Genomic DNA, 26,733 nt, shown 5'->3' with positions numbered 1-26,733 from the left:
CAGCAATATATAACCATAACCGGCAATATATAACCAAACCCAGCAATATATAACCATAACTGGCAATATATAACCATAACTGGCAATATATAATCAAACCCAGCAATATATAACCATAACCGGCAATATATAACCAAACCCAGCAATATATAACCATAACTGGCAATATATAACCATAACTGGCAATATATAACCATAACCACCAATATATAACCATAACCACCAATATCATCATCATCGGCGACCACTCGAATTCGAGTATGGTATGTCCTTCATCAGTCATCTACTTGTGGGTCTTCAGGTGGCTGTGGAGGCCAATCCGAGATCCACAGACTCTACTACAGTGTGGGCATGTAAGGCTATCGGTAGTGACTGGAGTATGGGTCTTCTTAAGTTGTTGTCTCTCCTTACGGCGCTGGCGTTTATCCTCAGCGGCACGCTGGAGATTCTTTTCATGTAGTGCGGCACCGTTGTAGATGCATTTTCTCCAATTGTCTCTGTCCAGTGCGATTTCCTCCCAGTTATTAATATCGATATGGAACTTTTTAAGGATTACTTTGATGTTATCTTTGTAACGCTTCTTTTGACCACCAGGAGACCTCTGCCCTTCCTTCAACTGGGAGTACAGAACCTGATTTTGGGAGACGTGAGTCTGACATGCGAATGACATGTCCAATCCATCGGAGTTGATGCTGCATGATGAGCGTAGTGATGCTGTAGATATTGGCCTCTTCAAGTATACCCCAGTTGGTACGCTTGTCCTCCCAGCTGACCCTCAAGATTTTGCGTAGAGAGCGTTGGTGGTATTGCTTTAAGGCTTTGAGATGTCTACTGTACGTAGTCCAGGTTTCAGCTCCATATAAAAGGGTGGGAAGGATGATGGCTTTGTATACAAGAATTTTAGTTTGGACTTGGAGGTCATGATTTTCAAAGACTCTCCTCCTCAGTTTCGAAAAGGCTGCACTTGCACAACTCAGGCGGTGATGGATTTCAGAATCAATGTCAGCTTTGGAGGATAAATGGCTACCAAGATATGGAAAGGTGTTGACATTTTCAAGGGTGTTATTATCAATCTTTATAGAGGGAGGAGTTGCAAGCTGATTAGGTGATGGCTGGTGGAGCACCTGGGTTTTCTTTATATTCACGGTGAGGCCCAGAAGTTTGTAGGCTCTGGAAAAAGCATTCAAGGCGTTTTGTAGATCATGCTCGGAAAGAGCTGTGATGGCGTTATCATCTGCATACTGTAACTCCATAATGGTAGTGATGGAGACTTTGCTCTTGGCCTTAAGCCTGTTGAGATTGAAAAGTCGGCCATCAGTACGGTAAAGGATTTGAATTCCAGTGGGCAGATCATTGCCGATGAGATGGAGGATAACTGAGATGAACACTGCAAAAAGGGTTGGAGCAATGATGCAGCCCTGTTTTACTCCTGTCTCAACTGTAAAGGGCTCTGAAATAGAACCGCTGCTGCTGAGAACTGCTGCGGACATGTTGTCATGTAGCAGCCTCAGAACTAAGATGAATTTATCGGGGCAACCAAGCTTAGACAAGATATGCCATAAAGTCTGGCGGTGGACGGTGTCAAAAGCTTCAGCAAAAGTCTGTTAGCAAGGACATGGGCAAGCACTTTTCCTGTGGAAGAAAGAAGGGAGATACCTCGGTAGTTACCACACACTGACTTTTCCCCCTTTTTAAAGATAGTAACAATCAAAGCGTCTCTGAGATCTTGTGGAATTTCTTCCTGCTGCCATATTTTTAGGAGGAAGGCATGTATGTGTGTCAGGAGCTCAGGGCCACCTTTTTTAAGGATTTCTGCTGGAATCCCATCTGAGCCGGCAGCTTTGTTGTTTTTCATGGACCATAACCACCAATATATAACCATATACGAAAGCAAACCACCAAATGCATCTTCCCCTCCCCTCCCCTTTCAGCATTCTGTAGAGACTGCTCCCTCCGAAACACCCTGGTCCACTCCTCTATCACCCCCAGCACCCCTTCCCCTTCGCCTGGCACCTTCTCGTGCAAGCGCAGGAGATGCAACACATGCCCATATACCTCCCCCCTTCCCACTGTCCAGGGTCCCAAACACCCCTTCCAGGTGAAACAGCGATTTACTTGTACTTCTTGCAATCTAGTATACTGTATTCACTACTCACGATGTGGTCTCCTCTACATTGGGGAGACCAAACGCAGATTGGGCGACTGCTTTGCGGAACACCTCTGTTCAGTCCGTAAGGGTGACCCTGAGCTTCCGGTCGCCTGTCATTTCAATTCACTGTTCCATTCCCACTCACACCTCACCGTCTGCAGCCTCTTGCATTGTTCCACAGAAGCTCAGCGTAAGCTCGAGGAACAGCACCTCATCTTCCGATTAGGCACTTTACAGCCTTCCGGACTCAATATCGAGTTCAACAATTTCAGATCATAACTTCGGCCCCTATTACATTTTAATATTTTTTATCTACACCTTTGTTTTGTGCCTTTTCCTTTTTCTCTCTCTCTCCCACACGGCAGCTGTCTCTCACTCTGCCAGCGCATTTCACACTTCATCTAGAGCTATTGTTTGTTTCTTTACCAGTCCTATTATTATCTCGTCTCACCTTGAATATCTCTTAATGTCGCTTCTTTCATCCCCTCCCCCATTTCCCAGCCCCAAACTGCCTTTTAATCTGTTTCATTTCCTGCCTTTTTTTCTCAGTTCTGAAGAAGGGTTTTGACCTGAAACGTTGACTCTGTTTCTCTCTGCGGATGTTGCCTGGCCTGCTGAGTTTTTCCAGCGTTTTCTGTTGTTATTTTAAATATATCACCATAACCGGCAATATATAACCAAACCCAGCAATATATAACCATAACCGGCAATATATAACCAAACCCAGCAATATATAACCATAACTGGCAATATATAACCATACCAATAATATATAACTGTGCTGTCTCTCGGTAGCAATTTATGTTAGTTTTCCAGTTAATTCAGGGGTTTGAGTAAGTTGGGTCGATTCTCATTGTGTGCTGCCACCTAGTGGCTATTTGGTACCTAGCAACTGCAGTAAAAGTGCAGTAAAGTGCTGTAAAGCACAATAAGTGCAGTAAAGTAAACTACAGACCTACAGCGGCACATGCTCTGGGAAGTTGTATTGTTCCCATGCCTGAGTCTTGGATATTAATTGTCTGTAAGTACTTGAGAATGTTATAGATGATTAGTGTACACTGTATGTTGCAGAAAATGTTTAGTTTGTAACTTTTCTCTGTAAGCAAACTTACACAGCTAGCCGTGAAGTGCTCGCTCTCTGTCTAGCTGGTTAACTAGTAGCTGTATTTTGATGCACTATGTACAGGGCTAATTTAAAGAGAATACCTTCCAGTTTGCTAAATGTATATTCACAGTAAGCTGTGTTTCCACGTGTTTGGTAATTTACATGCCAAATGTACTGTGTTGCTTAGGCGTACCTAAATTTGTGTATGCATATCAGTTATGCGCTTGTATACTAATGCGTGCTTCCATTTCTGTGTTGTATTTCAGTTTTACAATAAGAATCTTTCAGTAAAGCTTTACAAGAAAAGTCAAGCCTTGTGATTTTTATGGGAAGATATCAAGTTGTTAGCTATCTGTCTAGCTCTGCATAGGAACGTGCTGCGAGGGCAAAAAAGTAAAAAGACAACAGCACAGCGGGCTCAAGCACAAGAAGATACCACTCAGCTACCATGAGTCTACGCTCAGGAAGACAATATACCATAGAGGACGTCGACCAGCCAATCGAGAAGCATGAGCCTCTCCGAGCAAACGATGCCAAGTCACAGTCCTCTAAAGCATCCTCTAGATCATCTCGGCGGTCCAGCAGACCGTCGTCATCGACAGCTTCTGCAGCCGCCAAAGCACGTGCCAAGGCAAAAGCTGCCCAGGCTCAATTGTCCTTCGCTGAAAACGAAGCTAGTGTGATGAAGCAGAGAGCTGACCTCGACGCCAGTCTCCACATTCTCCAAAGCCAGAGAGCTGCCGCTGCCGCTAAAGCTGAAGCCGCAGCTTATGAAGAAGGTGAGGAGAACGAAGGCGGGGAGCCCAGCCATGAAGCATATGTTCTAGAACAGCCCCTCAGTCCAGTGCAACGTACAAGTGAGTATGTCCAACAACACTCCAAATTGTTCTCCAAGGAAACATCCAGCTATCTCGACGCAGAACCAGCTACTCACCACAGTAGCAAACAGCCTGTTTTTGGAGACACTGAGCTTAAAGGAGAAGAAACAAGTAAGACTTACCTGCAGAGATCTCCACAGCACTCGGCCAATCCAGCCAAGCAGTCCTCACCCGAGCCACAAGGTGCACAAGACCTCGCTAGGTACCTTATCCGCCGAGAATTGTTAAGTTCAGGCCTTCTAGAATTTGATGACAGTCCTTAAAATTATTGGTCATGGAAAGCGTCCTTCCTGAGTACCACCAAGGACCTGAATCTGTCAGCCAGAGAAGAACTAGACTTGATGACAAAGTGGCTCGGAGCTGAGTCGTCAGAACAGGCGAAGAGAATTCGCTCAGCGCACGTCCGCAATCCCACAGCAGGCCTCAACCTGGTTTGGCAACGTCTCGAAGACTGTTATGGGACACCAGAAGTCATTGAGCACGCACTGCTCAAGAAGATTGAGGACTTTCCGAAGCTAACCAACAAAGATAATGTCGAGCTCCGAGAACTGGGCGACATTCTCCTCGAACTGGAGTGTGCCAAGGGAGAAGGTTACCTGACCGGCCTCTCGTATTTGGATACAGCTCGTGGGGTAAACCCAATAGTGGAAAAGCTCCCCTACAACCTTCAAGAGAAATGGATAGCTAAGGGATCCAAGTACAAGGAGGACAATGGAGTGGCATTTCCCCCCTTCTCTCTCTTCTCCAGGTTCGTCCAACAACAGGCAAAGGTGAGGAATGATCCAAGTTTCACTTTCTCCACCTCCAGCAGTTACGCTCCTTCGAGAACAGAGAAACCCACAAAGTACAGCAATAAAGCCTCTGTGAGCGTGCACAAAACAGATGTTCCAGCCGAACCCTCAGTCAACCAATCCAGTTCTGCTGGGAATAAAGTGGATGACCCAGATCGTCAGTGTCCAATACACAAGAAGCCCCACCCACTCAAAAAGTGTTGAAGCTTTAGAGACAAGCCTATTGATGAGCGCAAATCATACCTGAAAGAGAATCGCATCTGCTTCAGGTGTTGTGGGTCGACTATGCACATGGCAAAAGACTGCAAGGCGACAATCAAGTGCTTCGAGTGCAACAGTGAAAAACACATCGCAGCCCTGCATCCAGGTCCTCCTCCTTCAACCACCGAGAGTGCTGCGGTTGACAAAGAGGATAGCGGGGAGCAAAGCGAAAGCACATCTTCTTCAGTCACCTCCAAGTGTACAGAGGTTTGTGGAAATGCAAGCAGCCCACGCTCATGCTCCAAAATCTGCTTGGTTAAAGCATATCCTGCAGGGAGAAAGGAGAAGGCAATCAAGATGTACGCAGTGCTTGATGAGCAAAGTAACAAGTCTCTAGCGAAGACAGAATTCTTCAATCTCTTTGAAGTCAAGGCCAGCGCAGCTCCGTACACGCTAAAAACCTGTTCAGGGACAACAGAGACTACGGGTAGGAGAGTTGGCAACTTCATGATCAAGTCCATGGATGGGAAACTACAGCTTCCCCTCCCCACCTTAATTGAGTGTGACATGATGCCAGATGATAGGACGGAAATTCCCTCCCCAGAGGTCGCACGCCATCAGCCCCACCTACAGTCAGTTGCCAACAAGATTCCAGCTGTAGACCCGGACGCTCCAATCCTCCTGCTCTTGGGAAGAGACATCTTAAGGGTGCACAAGGTGCGTGAGCAAATCAACGGGCCCCACAATGCTCCTTATGCGCAGCGACTTGACCTGGGATGGGTCCTCGTGGGTGGAGTTTGCCTGGGAACAGTCCACAAACCAGCGGATGTCAACGTCTATAAAGCAAACGTGTTGCACAACGGTTGCACATCCTGTCTCAGCCCATGCCCAAACAGGATCCAGGTAAAGGAAGACTACGATGACATGACGCAGCATCATAGGTCAACCTCCTCTGCCTGTGAGGAAGAGGTAGGCCCCACTGTGAGCACAGACAGCCTAGGATGCTCAGTGTTTGAAAGGTCCAAGGATGATGACAAGCCAGCGCTATCCATGGACGACAAAGCTTTCCTAACCATCATGGATGAGGAGGTTTACCAGGACGATGGACACAGCTGGGTGGCACCCTTACCATTTCACTCTCCTAGACGCCGTCTTCTGAGTAACAGGGAACAAGCTATGAAGCGCCTCTGCTCACTCAGGAGAACCCTGGTGCCAGTGTCCACCGACCCAGACATGCCTGCAGTCCTCACCCCAGCGATGCTCCTGACTCAAAAGATGAGTGCTATTTCAGCCCCCTCTGGAAACTTTGACATGGCTGAGCTGCACGGGAAGCAGTGGAAGCGAGTCCAGTGTCTTGCAGACACTTTTTGGAAGAGATGGAGAGGAGAGTATCTGTCCACCCTACAGAGCCGTAGGAAATGGACAGAAGACAAGCCAAATGTCAAAGTGGGAGATGTTGTCTTGCTGAAAGACAGCCAAGCACACAGAAATGAATGGCCAGTGAGACTGGTTGTCAAAACTCTGCCGAGCAGGGACAAGAGGGTCCGCAAGGTGGAGGTGAAGATTGTCAAGGAGGGTACTGTCAAAGTGTTTCTGAGGCCAGTCTCAGAGATCGTAGTCCTCCTTTCTGAAGAAACCTAGAGAATGGATTCTGAGTATGTTTGCAGCCAAAGGACGTTTTCTTTAGGTTTATTTTGTATCTGTAGTGGTACAATGGAATTGTACCAAGCGGGGAGTGTGCTGTCTCTCGGTAGCAATTTATGTTAGTTTTCCAGTTAATTCAGGGGTTTGAGTAAGTTGGGTCGATTCCCATTGTGTGCTGCCACCTAGTGGCTATTTGGTATCTAGCAACTGCAGTAAAAGTGCAGTAAAGTGCTGTAAAGCACAGTAAGTGCAGTAAAGTAAACTACAGACCTACAGCGGCACATGCTCTGGGAAGTTGTATTGTTCCCATGCCTGAGTCTTGGATATTAATTGTCTGTAAGTACTTGAGAATGTTATAGATGATTAGTGTACACTGTATGTTGCAGAAAATGTTTAGTTTGTAACTTTTCTCTGTAAGCAAACTTACACAGCTAGCCGTGAAGTGCTCGCTCTCTGTCTAGCTGGTTAACTAGTAGCTGTATTTTGATGCACTATGTACAGGGCTAATTTAAAGAGAATGCCTTCCAGTTTGCTAAATGTATATTCACAGTAAGCTGTGTTTCCACGTGTTTGGTAATTTACATGCCAAATGTACTGTGTTGCTTAGGCGTACCTAAATTTGTGTATGCATATCAGTTATGCGCTTGTATACTAATGTGTGCTTCCATTTCTGTGTTGTATTTCAGTTTTACAATAAGAATCTTTCAGTAAAGCTTTACAAGAAAAGTCAAGCCTTGTGATTTTTATGGGAAGATATCAAGTTGTTAGCTATCTGTCTAGCTCTGCATAGGAACGCGCTGCGAGGGCAGAAAAATAACCATAACTGGCAATATATAACCATAACCGGCAATATATAACTATAACCAACAATATATAACCATAATAACTGGCAATATATAACTATAACCAACAATATATAACCATAACTGGCAATATATAACCATAACAAACAATATATAACCATAACCAACAATATATAACCATAACCAACAATATATAACCATAACTGGCAATATATAACCATAACCGGGGGAACATTAGCATAGTGGTTCTGTTACTCGACTAGTGATCCAGAGGCAGCTGTGGAATTTAAATTTAGTTCATTAAATAAATCTGGAATAAAAAGCTAGTAGTGGTAATGGTGACCATGAAACTACCAGATTGTCGTAAAAACCCATCTGGTTCACTAATGTCCTTTAGGGAAGGAAATCTGCCGCCCTTACCCGGTCTGGCCGATATGTGACTCCAGACCCACAGCAATGTGGTTGACTCTAAACTGCCCTCTGAAATGGCCCAGCAAGCCACTCAGTTGTAACTAACCGCTATGAACAACAATAATAAGAATAAAACCAGACAGGCCACCTGGCATCGACCTAGGCACCAGCTTCGGACACGACAATGGCACACCCAGCCCAGTCAACCCTGCAAAGTCCTCCTCACTAACATCTGGGGACTTGTGCCAAAATTGGGAGAGCTGTGCCACAGACTAGTCAAGCAACAGCCTGACATAGTCATACTCACAGAATCATACCTTTCAGCCAATGTCCCAAACTCCTCCATCACCATCCCTGGGTATGTCATAAGAACATAAGAAATAGGAGCAAGAGTAGGCCAATCGGCCCCTCGAGCCTGCTCCACCATTCAATAAGATCATGGCTGATCTGATCCTAACCTCAAATCTTCTATCACTCTGCATCCACCCGAACCCATGTGATCTCCCGGGAGAGGCGAAAAACCAGATAAAGACCCAATGGCCAATTTGGGAGAAAAAAATCTGGGAAATTCCTCTCCGACCCATCTAGGCGATCGAAATTCTTCCAGGAGATCACTCTGTCCCTATATTTTCTACAGTACTTACCTTCTGTAAAGGCGATCTCCACCCCAGCCAGGAACAGGAATAAAACCATCTCCTGAAATCTAACAGAATTAGAACACAGTAGGAGCAGAACAAGGCTACACGGCCCCTGGGCCCGCTCCACTACCCACAGGGCCATGACCATTCCGAACCCAGACTCATGTCCAATTTCCTGCCCGCTCCCCGTAACCCTTTATTCCCTTTACTTCTAGGAAACTATCTATTTCTGTTTTAAATTTATTTAATGATGTAGCTTCCACAGCTTTCTGGGGCAGCAAATTCCACAAACCTACCACCCTCTGAGTGAAGAAGTTTCTCCTCATCTCAGTTTTGAATGAGCAGCCCCTTATTTTAAGATTATGCCCCCTAGTTCTAGTTTCACCCATCATTGGGAACATCCTCACCGCATCCACCCGATCAAGCCCCTTCACAATCTTATATGTTTCAATAAGATCGCCTCTCATTCTTCTGAACTCCAATGAGTAGAGTCTCAATCTACTCAACCTCTCCTCATATGACCACCCCCTCATCCCCGGGATTAACCGAGTGAACCTTCTTTGTACTGACTCGAGAGCAAGTATGTCTTTTCTTAAGTATGGACACCAAAACTGTACGCAGTATTCCAGGTGCGGCCTCACCAATACCTTGTACAACTGCAGCAATACCTCCCTGTTTTTATATTCCAACCCCCTAGCAATAAAAGCCAACATTCCATTGGCCTTCTTAATCACTTGCTGCACCTGCATACTAACTTTTTGAGTTTCGTGCACCAGGAACCCCAGATCCCTTTGTACTACAGTACTTTCCAGTTTCTTGCCATTAAGATAATAACTTGCTCTATGATTTTTCCTGCCAAAGTGCATAACCTCACACTTTCCAGTATTGTATTCCATCTGCCAAATCTCTGCCCACTTACTTAGCCTGTCTATGTCCCTTTGCAGGTTTTTTATGTCCTCCTCACTCACTACTTTCCCTCCCATCTTTGTATCATCTGCAAACTTTGATATGTTACACTCGGTCCCCTCCTCCAAATCGTTAATATAGATTGTAAAGAGTTGGGGACCCAGCACTGACCCCTGCGGAACACCACTAGTTACTGGTTGCCAATCTGAGAACGAACCATTTATCCCAACTCTCTGCTTTCTGTTAGAGAGCCAATCCTCCACCCACGCCAGAATATTACCCCCAATCCCGTGATTTTTTATCTTGAGCAATAATCTTTTGTGTGGCACCTTGTCAAATGCCTTTTGGAAGTCTAAATACACTACGTCCACTGGTTCCCCTTTATCCACCCTGTATGTTACTTCCTCAAAAAACTCAAGCAAATTTGTTAAACATGACTTCCCCTTCATGAAACCATGCTGAGTTTGCCCTATTAAATTATGTTTATCCAAATGTCCCGTTACTGTCTCCTTAATAATGGACTCTAACATTTTACCAACCACAGATGTTAGGCTAACAGGTCTATAGTTTCCAGCCTTCTGCCTACTACCCTTTTTAAATAAGGGTGTTACATTAGCAGTTTTCCAATCTGCCGGGACCTTTGCTGAGTCCAGTGAGTTTTGGAAAATTATTACCAATGCATCCACAATCCCTACCGCTACTTCCCTCAAGACCCTGGGATGCAAGCCATCAGGTCCAGGGGATTTATCCGCCTTGAGTCCCATTATTTTACCAAGTACCACTTCCTTCGTGATTTTAATCGTATTTAGTTCCTCCCCCCCTAGAGCCCCCTGTTTGTCCAGTGTTGGGATATTCTTAGTGTCCTCTACTGTAAAGACTGATACAAAATAATTGTTCAGTGTTTTTGCCATCTCCATGTTTCCCATCATTAATTTCCCGGTCTCATCCTCTAAGGGACCAACATTTACTTTAGCCACCCTTTTTCTTTTTATATAACTATAGAAACTTTTACTGTCTGTTTTTATATTTTTTGCTAATTTACTTTCATAATCTATCTTCCCTTTCTTAATCAATCTTTTTGTTATTTTTTGCTGTCTTTTAAAGACTTCCCAATCTTCCATCCTCCCACTAGATTTGGCTACCTTATATGCCCTTGTTTTTAGTTGGATACTATCCTTAATTACTTTACTTAGCCACGGATGGCTATCTTTTCTTTTACACCCTTTTTTCCTCAGTGGAATATATATTTTTTGGAAGTTGTAAAATAACTCCTTAAATGTACACCACTGGTCATGTACCGTCTTACCCTTTAATCTATTTTCCCAGTCCACTCTAATTAATTCCGCTCTCATACCTTCATAGTCTCCTTTATTCAAGCTCAGCACGCTTGTTTGAGATCCAACCTTCTCACCCTCTAATTGAATATGGAACTCAACCATGTTATGGTCACTCATTCCAAGGGGATCCTTTACTAGGACATTTTTAATTAATCCTGTCTCATTACACAGGACCAAATCTAAGGTTGCTTGCCCCCTGGTCGGTTCAGTTACATACTGCTCAAGAAACCCATCCCTAATACACTCAATGAACTCTTCCTCAAGGCTGCTCTGCCCAATTTGATTTGTCCAGTTAATATGATAATTAAAATCCCCCATAATTATAGCTGTTCCCTTATTACAAGCCTCAACTATTTCCTGATTAATACTCCGTCCAACAGAGTTGCAACTGTTCGGAGGCCTATAGACTACACCCACAAGTGTTTTTTTCCCCTTATTATTCCTTACCTCCACCCAAACTGTTTCACTATCCTGCTCCTTTGACCCAATATCATTTCTCTGTATTATAGTGATTCCTTCCTTTATTAACATAGCCACCCCACCTCCTCTCCCTTCCTGCCTGTCCTTCCTGATTGTTAAATAACCTGGTATGTTTAATTCCCAGTCATGGTCACCCTGCAGCCATGTTTCTGTAATGGCCACAAGATCATACCCATATGTCATTATTTGTGCCGTTAACTCATTCATTTTGTTACAAATGCTACGTGCATTCAGATAAAGAACTTTCAAATATGTTTTGTAACACTTAGTTCCTGTTTTTTCCCTTTTTAGTACTTTACTTTTTACTCCATACCTTCTGTCCCTTCCTGACACATTCTGTTTTTTAATTCCCCCACTGCTACCTAAGTCTATGACCTTCTCTGTTGTCATTTCTATTATTTGCTCTCTAGAAACCTCCCCCCCACTAATTAGTTTAAAGCCCTCTCTACAGCCCTAGTTATATGATTCGCCAGGACTCTAGTCCCAGCACTGGCCAAGTGGAGTCCGTCCCAACAGAACAGCTCCCTCCTGTCCCAGTACTGGTGCCAGTGTCCCAAGAAGCAAAACCCATTTCTCCCACACCAGTCTTTGAGCCACGCATTTAACTCTTTAATTTTATTTATCCTAGCCAAATTCGCTCGTGGCTCAGGTAATAACCCAGAGATTATTACCCTTGAGGTTCTGTTTTTTAATTTGACCCCTAGCTGCTCATACTCCTTTAACAGAACCGTCTTCCTTGTCCTATCTACGTCGTTTGTACCAACATGGACCACGACAACTGGATCCTCCCCCTCCCACTGCAAGTTTCTTTCCAGCCCAGAAGAGATGTCCTTAACCCTGGCACCAGGCAGGCAACACAGCCTTCGGGACTCCCGCTCTTGACTGCAGAGAACCCTATCTATCCCCCTAATGATACTATCCCCTACCACTACAACATTTCTTTTTACTCCCTCCACTTGAATGGCCCCCTGTACCACGGTGCTGTGGCCAGGTTGCTCATCCTCCCTGCAGTCCCCGCTCCCGCCCTCACAGGGAGTAAGAACCTCGATCCTGCTGGACAAGAACAAGGGCTGCGTCTCCTTCAACACTACATCCTGGATCCCTGTACCTTCCTCACTCGTAGTCACACCGTCCTGTCCCTGACCACGAACTACATCTGCAGTAATTAACTTCATAGGTGTGACCATCTCCTGAAACATAGAGTCCAGGAACTTCTCCCCCTCCCTGATGTGTCGCAGTGTCCGAAGCTCGGTCTCAAGCTCCCAGCGGCAGGACAGACCCATCAGGGGTGGTGGCACGGTGATATACAGTCAGGAGGGAGTGGCCCTGGGAGTCCTCAACATTGACCCCCGACCCCATGAAATCTCATGGCTTCAGGTCAAGCATGGACAAGGAAACCTCCTGCTGATTACTACCTACTGCCCTCCCTCAACTGATGAATCACTTGGAAGAAGCACTGAGTGTAGCAAGGGCAAAGAATGTACTCTGGGTGGGGGACTTCAATGTCCATCATCAAGAGTGGCTCAGTAGCACCACCACTTACCGAGCTGGCTGAGTCCTGAAGGACATAGCTGTGAGACTGGGCCTGTGATGGTGAGAGAACCAACCCTACTTGACCTCGTCCTCACCAATCTACCTGTCGCAGATGCATCTGTCCATGACAGCATTGGTAGCAGTGACCACCGCACAGTCCTTGTGGAGACAAAGTCTCGTCTTCACACTGAGGACACCCTCCATCGTGTTGTGTGGCACTACCACCATGCTAAATGGTCGTCCCATCCTCTTGTCATCGAATTACAGTATGCAGACAACGCTTGCATCTGCGCTCACTCGGAGGTCAAACTCCAAACCATCGTCAACACCTTCACCGAAGCATACGAGAGCATGGGCCTTACACTAAACATCCGTAAGACAAAGGTCCTCTACCAACCTGCCCCCGCCACACAGTACTGCCCCCCGATTATCAAAATCCACAACAAGGCCTTGGACAACGTGGACCACTTTCCATACCTCGGGAGCCTACTGTCAACAAGGGCAGACATCGATGACGAAGTCCAACACCGCCTTCAGTGTGCCAGCGCAGCCTTCGGCCACCTGAGGAAGAGAGTGTTTGAAGACCAGGACCTCAAAACCAGCACCAAGCTCATGGTCTACAGAGCAGTAGTGATACCCGCCCTCCTGTATGCCTCAGAGACATGGACCATGTACAGCAGGTACCTCAAAGCACTGGAGAGGTACCACCAATGCTGCCTCTGCAAGATCCTGCAAATCCATTGGCAGGATAGGTGCACCAACATCAGTGTTCTCGCTCAGGCCAACATCCCCAGCATCGAAGCTTTGACCACACTCAATCAGCTCCGATGGACAGGTCACATCGTCCGCCTGCCCGATACGAGACTCCCAAAACAAGCGCTCTACTTGGAGCTCCGACACGGCAAGAGAGCCCCAGGTGGGCAGAGGAAACGCTTCAAGGACACCCTCAAAGCTTCCTTGAAAAAGTGCAACATCTCCACTGACACCTGGGAATCCCTGGCCCAAGACCGCACAAAGTGGAGGAGAAGCATCCGAGAAGGCGCTGAACACCTCGAGTCTCTTCGCCGGGAGCAAGCGGAAGCCAAGTGCAAACAGCGGAAGGAGCGCACGTCAACCCAAGCACCCCACCCACCCGCCCCTTCAACTACCGTCTGCCCCACCTGTGACAGAGACTGTAGGTCCCGCATTGGATTCATCAGTCACCTCATTTTTAATGTGGAAGCAAGTCATCCTCGGTTCCGAGGGACTGCCTAAGAAGAAGGAAATGGGATAGATTCAGAACAGATCTAGCAGCTCAAAACTGGGCATCCATGAGGTGCTGTGGGTCATCAGCAGCAGCAGAATTGTATTCAACCACAATCTGTAACCTCATGGCCCGGCACATCCCTCACTCTACCATTACCATCAAGCCAGGGGTCCAACCTGGTTCAATAAGGAGTGTAGAAGAGCATGCCAGGAGCAGCATCAGGCGTACCTAAAAATGAGGTGCCAACCTGGGGAAGCTGCAACACAGGACTACGTGCATGCTAAACAGCAGAAGCAGCATGCTATAGACAGAGCTAAGCAATCCCACAATCAACAGATCAGATCAAAGCTCTGCAGTCCTGCCACATCCAGTCATGAATGGTGGTGGACCATTAAACAACTAACAGGAGGAGGAGGTGCCATGAATATCCCCATCCTCAATGATGGTGGAGCTCAGCACGTGAGTGCAAAAGAGAAGGCTGAAGCGTTTGCAACCATCTTCAGCCAGAAGTGTCGAGTGGATAATCCATATCGGCCCCCTCCTGAGATCTCCACCATCACAGAAGCCAATTCAATTCACTCCATGTGATATATCAAAAAACAAATGAGTGCACTGGATACAGCAAAGGCTATGAGTCCGACAACATCCCAGCTGAAGACTTGTGATCCAGAACTAGCCGGGCTTCTGGCCAAGCTGTTCCAGTACAGCTACAACACTGGCATCTACCCGACAATGTGGAAAATTGCCCAGGTATGTCCTGTACACAAAAAGCAGGACAAATCCAATCCGGCCAATTACCGCCCTATCAGTCTACTCTCAATCATCAACAAGTGGTGGAAGATGTCATCGACAGTGCTATCAAGCAGCACTTACTCACCAATAACCTGCTCACCAATGCTCAATTTGAGTTCCACCAGGACCACTCGGCTCCAGACCTCATTACAGCCTTGGTCCAAATATGGACAAAAGAGCTGAATTCCAGAGGTGAGGTGAGAGTGACTGCCCTAGACATCAAGGCAGCATTTGACTGAGTGTGACATCAAGGAGCCCTAGTAAAATTGAAGTCAATGGGAATCAGGGGGAAAACTCTCCACTGGCTGGAGTCATACCTAGCACAAAGGAAGATGGTTGTGGTTGTTGGAGGCCACTCGTCTCAGCCCGAGGACATTGCTGCAGGAGTTCCTCAGGGCAGTGTCCTAGGCCCAATCACCTTCAGCTGCTTCATCGATGACCTTCCCTCCATCATAAATTCAGAAGTGGGGATGTTCGCTGATGATTGCACAGTGTTCAGTTCCATTCGCAATTCCTCTGATAATGAAGCAGTCCATGCCTGCATGCAGCAAGACCTGGACAACATTCAGGCTTGGGCTGATAAGTGGCAAGTAACATTCGTGCCACACAAGTGCCAGGCAATGATTATCTCCAACAAGCGAGAGTCTAACCACAGCCGCTTGACATTCAACGGCATTACCATCACCAAATCCCCCACCATCAACATTCTGGGGGTCAGCATTAACCAGAAACTGAACTGGACGAGCCACATAAATACTGTGGCAACAAGAGCAGGTCAGAGGCTGGGTATTCTGCGGCGAGTGTCTCACCTCCTGACTCCCCAAAGCCTTTCCACCGTCTACAAGGCACAAGCCAGGAGTGTGATGGAATACTCTTCACTTACCTGGATGGGTGCAGCTCCAACAACACTCAAGAAGCTCGACACCATCCAGGACAAAGCAGCCTGCTTGATTGGCACCCCATCCACCACCTTAAACATTCACTCCCTGCACCACCGTGGCTGCATGTGTACCATCTACAAGATGCACTGCAGCAACTCGTCAAGGCTTCTTTGGCAGCACCTCCAAAACCCGCGACCTCCACCACCTAGAAGGACAAGGGCAGCAGGTGCATGGGAACAGCACCACCAACTGCAAGTTCCCAGCCAAATCACAGACCATCCTGACTTGGAAATATATCGCCGTTCCTTCATCGTTGCTGGAAGTTCCTTCAAAGTCCTGGAACTCCCTCCCTAACCGCACTGTGGGAGCACCTTCACCACACGGACCGCAGCAGTTGAAGAAGGCAGCTCACCTTCTCAAGGGCAACTAGGGATGGGCAATAAATGCTGGCTTTGCCAGTGATGCCCACATCCCATGAACGAATAAAAAAAACTACCATAACCAGCAATATATAACCATATCCGGCAATATCTAACCATAACAAGCAATATATAACAATAACCAATAACATGTAACTATAGTCAGCCATAGGCACAACTGGCAGTATGTAACCACGCAAATATCCACAAACACACACACAGGTATACACACATACACTTACATAAATCGACACATAAATGCACTTCTAAAGCTGTGAAGCGCTTCAGGATGCCCTGAGGATGAGAATGAAGTTACAGAAATACAAGATCGTTGGCTATGCAGACAGACACAGCAGCCGACTTACAGCAAGGTCACAGAGACAGTGTCATAAATTGCAACTTCTACAAGAAGTAACTCAGGAAGTACTACTGAACGGCCAGCTGAGGGTGCCGTCCGAGGAGTATAAATACTCGGGCGTGGGCCCACCTTGACCAGAGACAATCTGTAAACAGGAAGCTAGTGACTATTAACTAGACCTCCATGTTTTGTTATAAGTCGATTAAAGCCTTGCTTTATGTACAACCAAGTGCGCAGTGAGTCTTTATTACGTCAGACAGTAAATGTTGGTTTAACGGATCAGGTAAGCTGTGTTTGGCAATGTGCACATGTATACACACACACACACACAAACACACACCCTCTCTCACATACACACTCACATTAATAGATTCCGATCTAAAAGCAAGACATATACAGGTGTGCCCACATAAGACTGGGAAAGGTTTTGGTACAGAATCTTCCAGTCTGCTTGTTTATCTCGATCTCCTTTCGCTCTGTCTTTCATTGGGATCATTTATTCGATTAGTAGCATCTTTGCCAATCGTGCTAATATTAGTGATGTCTGATTGTGTCTGACTGTCAAACTCACACTTCACATTCTGGCTCTGACTTCAAAATATTGGGAACCCCCAAATCCCACACCCAATACTACGAGCCCGCAAACTCCCAAAGCAGTCCTGAGGTCCAAGAGCATCAAGCACCCGCCCCCCCAACCCCCCCACTTTCATTACAAGAACCAAACTCCACACCCAATACTGGGGACTGAATCTGGACAGTCTCACACAGAGCGACAAAATCTGACACAGTCACAGAGTCCCACATAGTCGGGAACAGTTCCACACTGTCAGACACAGTCCCACACAGTTGGACACAGTCCCATACAGTCGAATACACTCCCATACAGTTGGACACAGTCCCATACAGCCGGACACAGTCTCATACAGTCGGACACAGTCCCATACAGTCCCATACAGTCGGACACAGTCCCATACAGTTGGACACAGTCCCATACAGTCGAATACAGTCCCATACAGTCGGACACAGTCCCATACAGTCGGACACAGTCCCATACAGTCAGACACATTCCCATACAGTTCGACACAGTCCCATACAGTTGGACACAGTCGCATACAGTCCTATACAGTTGGACACAGTCCCATACATTTGGACACAGTCCCATGCAGTCAAACACAGTCCCATACAGTCGAACACAGTCCCATACAGTTGGACACAGTCCCATACAGTCAGACATAGTCACAGCCTCTCGCCTACTCTTCTCTCTTCCGTTATGTTTTTATTTTGCTATCTCTGAACTCTGCCTTTGTGCAAGAAATCCAGCTACACCAAACCACAGACCACAGCATGATCATGTTATTAAAAATGAATGAACACTCCTCGTTCTCAAGGTCATGGTCTGTGCTCTGACAATTTTAACCTTCACATTTCATTCAAATTTGAATCTGTCAGATCTCTTTCTCTTTTCATCGCATCTCCATATTTATTCTTGCCTCTTTTTCATCCTACATTCTTAATCTTAGGACCCCTCTCTGCTCTTTCTTTCTGTTTTTTCAGTCTCCGTCCTCCCATCTCCCTATGGCTCGTACTCTCTAACCCCCCTCTGGTTATCCCAATTCGATCTCCAGCCCCGCAGTCGGTCAACCTCTAACCTCGGGTCATTCAACAGCAACAGAACCAATCCACTGTTACAAAACAACAACAACTTGTATTTATACAGCGCCTTTAAAGTAGTAAAACGTCCCAAGGCGCTTCACAGGAGCGTAATCAGACAAAAATTTGACACCAAGCCACATAAGGAGATATTAGGACAGGTGACCAAAAGCTTGGTCAAAGAGGTAGGTTTTTAAGGAGGAGTGAAAGGCGGAGAGGTTTAGGGAGGGAATTCCAGAGCTTAGGGTCTAGATGGCTGAAAGCACAGCTGCCAATGGTGGGGCAAAGGAAATCAGGGGATACTGCAGTGATGCAAGAGAAGAACCTTTGACCCTTACCTAAATACAGTCCCTCCCGAGTCCCGCACCTCCGCTCATTCACGTTGAAGTCAATGTAGAAGACGGTGACTGGATGCCCGAAGCTGAGCTCGGGGCTGGGGTCGAGGGTGATGACAGCGTCGTGGGGCGATCCCGAGCTGAGGCCGGAGTCCGGTAGGACGGTCAACAGCTTCTCCCCGGCCCGGGGCTCGGCCGCATAAACCGCCACGGCCGTCTGCGGGATCTCCGCCAGTCGCTTGCACTCAGAGTCCGACAGGAAGGAGACCCGCTGGCACAGGCTGGACTTCAGGTAGCCCAGGCTAGCCGTGGACCAGCGGTGCAGCCGTGCGGCCTTGAACTGCGACCCCTCGGCCCCCAGTAGCTCGACGAGAATCGCCACGGAGAGCAGACATTCCCAGCGCCGCCTCATGACCAGGTTCACCAGGCAGCTCAGCGTCCCCGGGGAGGGGGGGGAGAGCGAGGTCCCGAGCACTGGTGATAACGCTTTAAGGAACGGTCAAAAGTTAATCTTCCAGCGATGCAGAGAGTCAGCCGGACGCACGCAGAGTCCCGGGAGTCTCCTCAGTCAGCGAGCAAACACACACTCTCTCCACTCAGCAGCTGCCTCAGGAGGGAACAGGCTGCAGAGCTGACCGATTGAAACTGTGAGGAGACACCAGAGCAGCTTAAAGTCAGTCCTGCGAGTGCTGGTTCCGACTCCGCCCTCCACAGCCTGACATCAGCAGCTGGGCGGGACAAGGGAGCCTCTCACCACTCAGCTCAGCTCACAGAATCTCCCCAGCACAAGGCAGCAGCACTGGTCCCTTAGACAGGGAGAGTCCCTTGCACACAGACACAGTCCCTCATGCACACATACAAACAGTCATCCTCACACACACAGGCACACACACATACAGAGTCCCTCACACACACACATAAACAGTCCCTCACACACACACACACACAGAGTCCAGTCTGAAACTATTCACACAGTCACTCACACAGAGTCCAGGCTACTGGATCAGGATTGAGGGGATTTATCAGGCTATCGGGGATTTATCAGGATACTGGGGATTTATCAGGATACCGGGGATTTATCAGGATACCATGGATTTATCAGGAGACCAGGGATTTATCAGGGTTGAGGGGGTTTATCAGGGTTGAGGGGGTCTATCAGGATACTGGGGATTTATCAGGGTTGAGGGGGTCTATCAGGACACAAGGATTTATTAGGATCCTGAAATTTCATCAGAATTTGTGGGGATTTATCAGGATTGAGGGGATTGAGAGCTTAGGGCCTGGGCAGCTGAAGGCACGGCCACCAATGGTGGAGCAATTAAAATCGAGGATGCTCAAGAGGCCAGAATTGGAGGAGCGCAGAGATCTCGGAGGGTTATTGAGCTGAAGGAGATTACAGAGATAGGGAGGGGGCGAGGCCATGGAGGAATTTTAAAACAAGGATGAGAATTTTAAAATCGAGGCGTTGCTTAACCGGGAGCCGATGTAGCTCAGCGAGCACATGGGATGATGGGTGAACGGGACTTGGTGCGAGTTAGGATACGGGCAGCCGAATTTTGAATGTGCTTAAGTTTATGGAGGGTGGAAGATGGGAGGCCGGCCAGGAGTGCGCTGGAATAGTCGAGTCTAGAGGTAACAAAGGTACGGATGAGGGTTTCAGCAGCAGATGAGCTGAGGCAGGGGTGGAGACAGGTGATATTACGGAGGTGGAAGTAGGCGGTCTTGGTGATGGAGCGGATATGTGGTCGGAAGCTCATCTCGGGGTTGAATATAACACCAAGGTTGCAAACAGTCTGGTTTAGCCTCAGACAATTGCCAGGGAGAGGGATGGAGTCAGTGGCTAGGGAATGGAGTTTGTGGCGGGGACCGAAGACAATGGCTTCGGTCTTCCCAATATTTAATTGGAGGAAATTTCTGCTTATCCAGTACTGGATGTTGTACAAGCAGTCTGACAATATAGAGACGGTGGAGGGGTCGAGAGAGCTGGTGTGAGGTAGAGCTGGGTGTCAATAGCATACATGTGGAAACTGGCGTTGTGTCTTCGGATGATGTCGCCAAGGGGCAGCATGTAGATGAGAAACAGGAAGGGGGCCAAGGATAGATCCTGGGGGCATTTATCAGGATTTTGGGGATTTATGAAGATTATGGGGATATATCAATATTTAGGGGTACAGGGCACAATTTTGGAATTTACAGATGACATGAAACTTGGAAGTGTAGTAAACAGTGAGGAAGATAGTAGTAAATTTCAAGAAGACATAGACAGGCTGGTGGAATGGGCGGACACATGGCAGATGTAATTCAATGCAGAGAAGTGTGAGGTGCTACATTTTGGTAGGAAGAATAAGGAGAGACCACACACTCTAAATGGCAAAATTTTAAAGGGGGTGCAAGAACAGATCTTGTGCAAAAATCTCCGAAGGTGGTAGGACAGATTAACAAAGCAGTTAATAAAGCATATGGGATCCTGGGTTTTATAAATAGAAGCATAGGCTGGAATTTTGTCGGCACTCAGCGGACGGGATGGGTGATGGGTCAGCTGTTAAATTTAAAATGATTGACAGTGGGTCAGGAACCCGCTGTCAAAACGTGCACACTGGACTTTCCCGATGTCGGGTCTGCCAACACTGAGCAGACCCAACAGGCAGCGGCGGGGGAGGCAATTAAAATCATTAGTGGCTTGTTTACAGCCACTTATCAATGGTTTTTTCCCAGCTTTTTGGATTTGACAGGTCGCCCACCAGTTTCCCACTGTGCCCAGACCTCGTCTGTGAAGCTGAGGCAGGAGGTCAGTGGCCATTGAATCAGCTGATGAGTTGACAGCTTCAAATGTCAAGTCAAAGCTCCCAGCTGATTGAGATATGTTCCCTTAACCACTAGCTTCTCTAAACTGCATTTCCACTACAGATTCAGGATGCTGCAAGTCTTTACACAAGTCTCCATCCAGTCTGACCTCATTACCTCTCCCACCACTGACAGATCGCGTCTGTCATCACTACTTCACCTACCATCTTTTCCATCAGCATGGGTGCCCTTGAAACTCTCTCACCTTGGTCCTCAGAATCCCACCATGATCAGCCCCAACACCAGCATCACCAGGCACACCAGCAGCACCAACAACAACACCAACCTCTGCAATCACCTGATGCTGCACAGGACACAGTGCATCAGCACCCGACCGCATTGCTGCCAGGGATGGCCTCACCATGGCCAGATTTACTTCACTTGACGCTGTACAACACCCCTTTCAGTGTGCCAGTGCAGCCTTCGGTTGCCTGAGGAAGAGAGTGTTTGAAGACCAGGACCTCAAACCTGGCACTAAGCTCATGGTCTACAGCGCAGCAGTGATACCCGCCCTGCTGTATGCCTCAGAGCCGTGGACCATGTACAGCAGGCACCTCAAAGCACTGGAGAGGTACCACCAATGCTGCCTCCGCAAGATCCTGCAAATCCATTGGCAGGATAGGCGCACTAACGTCAGTGTTCTGGCTCAGGCCAACATCCCCAGCATCGAAACTTTGACCACGCTCGATCAGCTCCGATGGACGAATCACATTGTCCGCATGCCCGATACGAGACTCCCAAAGCAAGCACTTGATTCGGAGCTCCAGCACGGCAAGAGAGCCCCAGGTGGGCAGAGGAAATGCTTTAAGGACACCCTCAAAGCCTCCTTGAAAAAGTGCAACATCCCCACCGACACCTGGAAATCCCTGGCCCAAGACCGCACAAAGTGGAGGAGAAGCATCTGGGAAGACGCCGAACACCTCGAGTCTCTTCGCCGGGAGCAAGCAGAAGCCAAGCGCAAACAGCGGAAGGAGCACACGTTAACCCAAGCACCCCACCCACCCTCCCCTTCAACCACCATCTGCCCCACCTGTGACAGAAACTGTAGTTCCCGCATTGGACTCATCAGTCACCTGAGAACTCATTTTTAATGTGGAAGCAAGTCATCCTCGGTTCCGCGGGACTGCCTAAGAAGAAGACACCTGGCTGCCACATGATGCACCAGGTTGGCACCACCCCACACCAACAATATAAAGCATCCCTACAATGCCCAAGCCATTCCTTTCACACGCACCACCATTGCGGGGGGTGCCGTTATGTCTCACCATTCACTGCAACTCACTAAGCCACTTCCAAAGGTGCACACAAATCTGTCCAAGAACACAAAGTGTTGAAAATAAAGGTTTCAATGTTTGACACCACATTAACAGGAACTTTACATGATCATTGCATAAAACACCCAAGTGGCTACCCTTGTGTGTTGTTAGTTGGTATGACTGCACTAGGATGAGGGTGAGTGTGAGAGGTGGCGAGTGAGATGGGGAAGTGATAGTGTAGATAGAGAAGGATGGGTGGAGGTGCAAGGTAAGTTGGTGTGAGTAAGAATTTGCAGGAGTAGGTTGGGAAGGCAGAGTGATGAGAGGCACAGCAGGATGAGGTTGAGTGTGGCTTTGTACTAACATTTTGTGATCTACTGAGATCATCAAATCAAATCAAATCAAAATCAAATCAACTTTTATTGTCATTGTTAGTGCACAAGTGCAGTACAACGAAATGTAGGCTTGCGGCTCCCGAGAGTGTACATTTAGATTAAGACATTTAAACATTCAACATACATTTGGCTTGCAATACATTAACATAAACATAACCATAATAAAGTGCATTGGCAGATGTGCAGGCTTTAGAGTTTATTTGTGGAGTTCAGTAGGATGACAGCCCTGGGAAAGAAGCTGTTCCTAAATCTGGTCGTACGGGTGCGAATGCATCTGTAGCGTCTCCCAGATGGCAGGAGGGCGAACAGACTGTGGCTGGGGTGGGTAGGGTCTTTGATGATGGACCGTGACCTCCGTAGACAGCGTTTCTGGTATATGTGCTCTATGGTCGGTAGCCGGGTGCCGGTAATGCGTTGGGCAGTTTTGACTACCCGCTGCAGGGCTTTCCGGTCATAGTAGCTACAGCTGCCATACCATACTGTGATACAGTTTGTCAGGATGCTCTCTATTGTGCAGCGGTAAAAGTTAGAGAGGATCAAGGGTGACAGGTTACATCCCTTCAGCCTCCTTAGGAAATATAGGCGCTGCTGGGCCTTCTTCACCAGAGAGGAGGTATTGAGGGACCAGGAGAGGTCTTCCGTGATGTGGACTCCGAGGAACTTAAAGCTGTCCACCCTTTCCACCACAGCCCCATTGATGTGGATGGGGGTGTGACTTCCGCCTTTAGACTTCCTGAAGTCCACAATGATTTCTTTGGTTTTCTTGATGTTAAGGGCCAGGTTGTTATCGGCGCACCACTTCACGAGATGCTGGACCTCCTCCCTGTAGGCTGACTCATCGTTGTTGGTGATCTGGCCTACTACCGTGGTATCATCTGCAAACTTGATGATGGTGTTGGAACCACGAACAGCCACACAGTCGTGGGTGAAGAGGGAGTAGAGGAGGGGGCTCAGCACACATCCTTGTGGGGCCCCCATGTTCAGGGTCAGGGGGGTGGAGGTGTGGTTATCTAATTTGACAGACTGGGGTCTGTTTGTTAGGAAGTCCAGGGTCCAGTTGCAGAGGGAAGTGTTCAGGCCAAGAGTTTGGAGTTTGGTGGCCAGCTTGTTGGGGACGATAGTGTTGAATGCTGAGCTGTAGTCTATGAACAGCATTCTGATGTAGGTCTCCTTACCATCTAAGTGATTCAGTGCCGAGTGTAGAGCAGTTGTGATTGCATCCTCCGTTGATCTGTTTGCACGATAGGCAAACTGGTGTTGGTCAAGAGAGGCGGGAACACTGGCTTTGATGTGAGCCAGGACCAGTCTCTCGAAACACTTCATTATGATGGGTGTGAGTGCGACAGGTCGATAGTCGTTCAGGCACGTCACAGCCGTTTGTTTTGGCACAGGAATAATGGTAGCGGTCTTGAAGCATGTAGGGACTACTGCCTGGGCCAATGACAGATTGAAGATGGCAGTGAAGACATCAGCCAGCTGATCAGCACATTCCTTGAGTACCCGTCCAGGGATGCTATCCGGTCCAGCAGCCTTATGTGTGTTCACTCCGCGTAGAACACCCCTTACGTCAGAGGTCGACAGAGTGGGCACCTGGTCTTCCGGGGGTGGCAAGGCTTTGGTAGCCGGCTCCCTGTTGTCCCTGTCGAAGCGAGCGTAGAAGTTGTTAAGCTCCTCCGGAAGGGAGGCATCGCTAACCGGGGGGCTGGTGTTTTTGCCCTTGTAGTCAGTGATGGACTGGATGCCTTGCCACATGCGCTGGGGGTCCGAGTTGTTGCGGAAGTGATCCTCTATCCGCAGTGTCTGTTTCCTTTTGGCAGTCCTGATCCCCTTTTTTAGGTTGGTCCTAGCTGCACTGTAAGCTGCCGCGTCGCCAGATTTAAATGCTGCGTCGTGTGCTTTCAACAGTGAGCGGACCTCTCCGTTCATCCAGGGTTTCTGGTTGGGGTATGTCCTGATATTTTTATGGGTCGTGACGACCTCGACGCAGCTGTTAATGTAGAATAGCACTGTGGATACGTATTCCTCGATGTCATTATTGGCAAACATGCCCCAATCAGTGCGTTCGAAGCAATCCTGAAGCTCCGATACTGCCCCCTCTGGCCATACTTTCACTGCTCTCACTGATGTTCTCCCTCTTTTGATGAGCGGTTTGTATGCCGGGGCTAGAAACAGGGAGAGGTGGTCAGACTTCCCAAGGTGGGGGCAGGGAATGGCCTTATAAGCGTCTACAATGCTCGTGTAGACTTGATCCAGAGTGTTCTCCCCTCTTGTGGGGCAGGAAACATTCTGGTGGAATTTCGGTAGTACAGTTTTTAGGTTTATGTGATTGAAGTCCCCCGCGACGATAAAAGCTCCGTCTGGGTGCGCAGTTTGTTGTTCGCTGATGGCCCTGTAGAGGTCCTTCAGTGCTAGTTTGGCATTAGCGTGTGGTGGGATGTAGACCGCAGTGATGATAACAGCTGTGAATTCCCGAGGCAGGTAGAAGGGTCTGCACCTTACCATGAGGAATTCCAAATCAGCCGAGCAGGATCTATCGATTATGTCAGTGTTAGTGCACCAGGCATTGTTAGTGTAAATGCACAAACCGCCTCCCTTGCTCTTACCGGAGTCTGCAGTTCTGTCGGCGCGGAAGACCGTGCGTCCTTCTAGTTGGATGGTGGTGTCAGGGATGCCGTTGTTCAGCCAGGTCTCTGTGAAGATCATGGCGCAGCGTTCCTTTGTCCTTTTCTGTGTGGAGAGATCCAGTTTGATCTCATCCATTTTGTTTTCCAGTGACCTGACGTTGGCCAGGGAAATACTTGGGAGGGAGGGTTTGTGTGGGGCCCTCTTCAGCCTGTTTTGGATACCGACCCTCTTACCCCGCTTCTGCTTGCGTTCCCTGCACGGTCTGTGTCGACTTCCGGCTGGGGAAGGACGCCACGCTGGTCCCGGGGGTCGGGCGATGTCGGGAGGCAGATCGATGCCGCCGAGTGTGAGCCGCACGCAGTTGGCCCCGATGTCTAGGAGCGTCTGCCGGCTGTACGGTAGGTCTGCCCTCAATTCCCGTATCAGCAGAGTCCAGAAGAGACTCAGAAGGAGGGTGAAAACGCTCAGTTTCGGGAGAGACAAAGCCGCTGCATCCGTGCGCGCCGCCATCTTGTACGTTGAAATGTTTGCGGCACTACGCCCAGGTCCTCCTGACCACATCCCTGCTTGTGTCCTCCTCTGCAGCCAGGCTGTATTGATCTCCTGGGGAGGTCTCTTCCGCCTATGGGAAGGGAACAGAACCTCCCTGCGTGCTGTGACTCCCTCCATAAGCATATGGAGTCATGGGAGAGCCTGGGTACAGCCCTGCACCTCTGTGCATTGTTTGCAGCACCTCAATGTTGTAGAACACTGACATCAATGTCAAATGTCAAATTAAAGTTGGCCATGGTCCATTTAAGGAAACCGGCTGAAGCTGCATCATCAAATGACGTCACCAGACCCGCTTCCTCTAATTGGCTGGGAAACGCGCTGGGCAATCTCGGGAAATTCATTTCAAAGGCCGGGATGGAGACAGCCACCAATGTTGCCCACCATGGACCCGCCGAGGTTCGTAGAGTACAAAGGCCAGGAAGTTATGCTAAACCCATATAAAACAATATTTCGGCCCCAGCTGGAGTATTGAATCCAATTCTGGGCACCACATTTTAGGAAGGA

At 48.1% G+C, this 26,733-nt stretch overlaps 1 protein-coding gene across 1 annotated transcript in view; it reads right to left on the bottom strand.

Annotated features, from left to right (window-relative positions):
* LOC147120601 (uncharacterized) overlaps positions 1 to 19,229 on the bottom strand; it is a 72,461-nt gene extending 53,232 nt beyond the window's left edge. The window contains exon 1 of the mRNA XM_085986728.1: positions 18,561 to 19,229. Within this exon, the coding sequence (XP_085842854.1) occupies positions 18,561 to 18,969 (409 nt within the window). The 5' untranslated portion in view covers positions 18,970 to 19,229. The remainder of the gene's footprint in view (positions 1 to 18,560) is intronic.
* Positions 19,230 to 26,733: the final 7,504 nt, after the last annotated feature.

This window comes from Somniosus microcephalus, chromosome 4 (genome assembly GCF_052327205.1).
Source record: "Somniosus microcephalus isolate GS21.2 chromosome 4, FLI_Smic_1.0, whole genome shotgun sequence".
Classification (NCBI taxonomy): domain Eukaryota; kingdom Metazoa; phylum Chordata; class Chondrichthyes; order Squaliformes; family Somniosidae; genus Somniosus; species Somniosus microcephalus.
The sequence above is the reverse complement of the archived record's forward strand: the minus strand, read 5'-3'. Positions and strand labels throughout refer to the sequence as shown.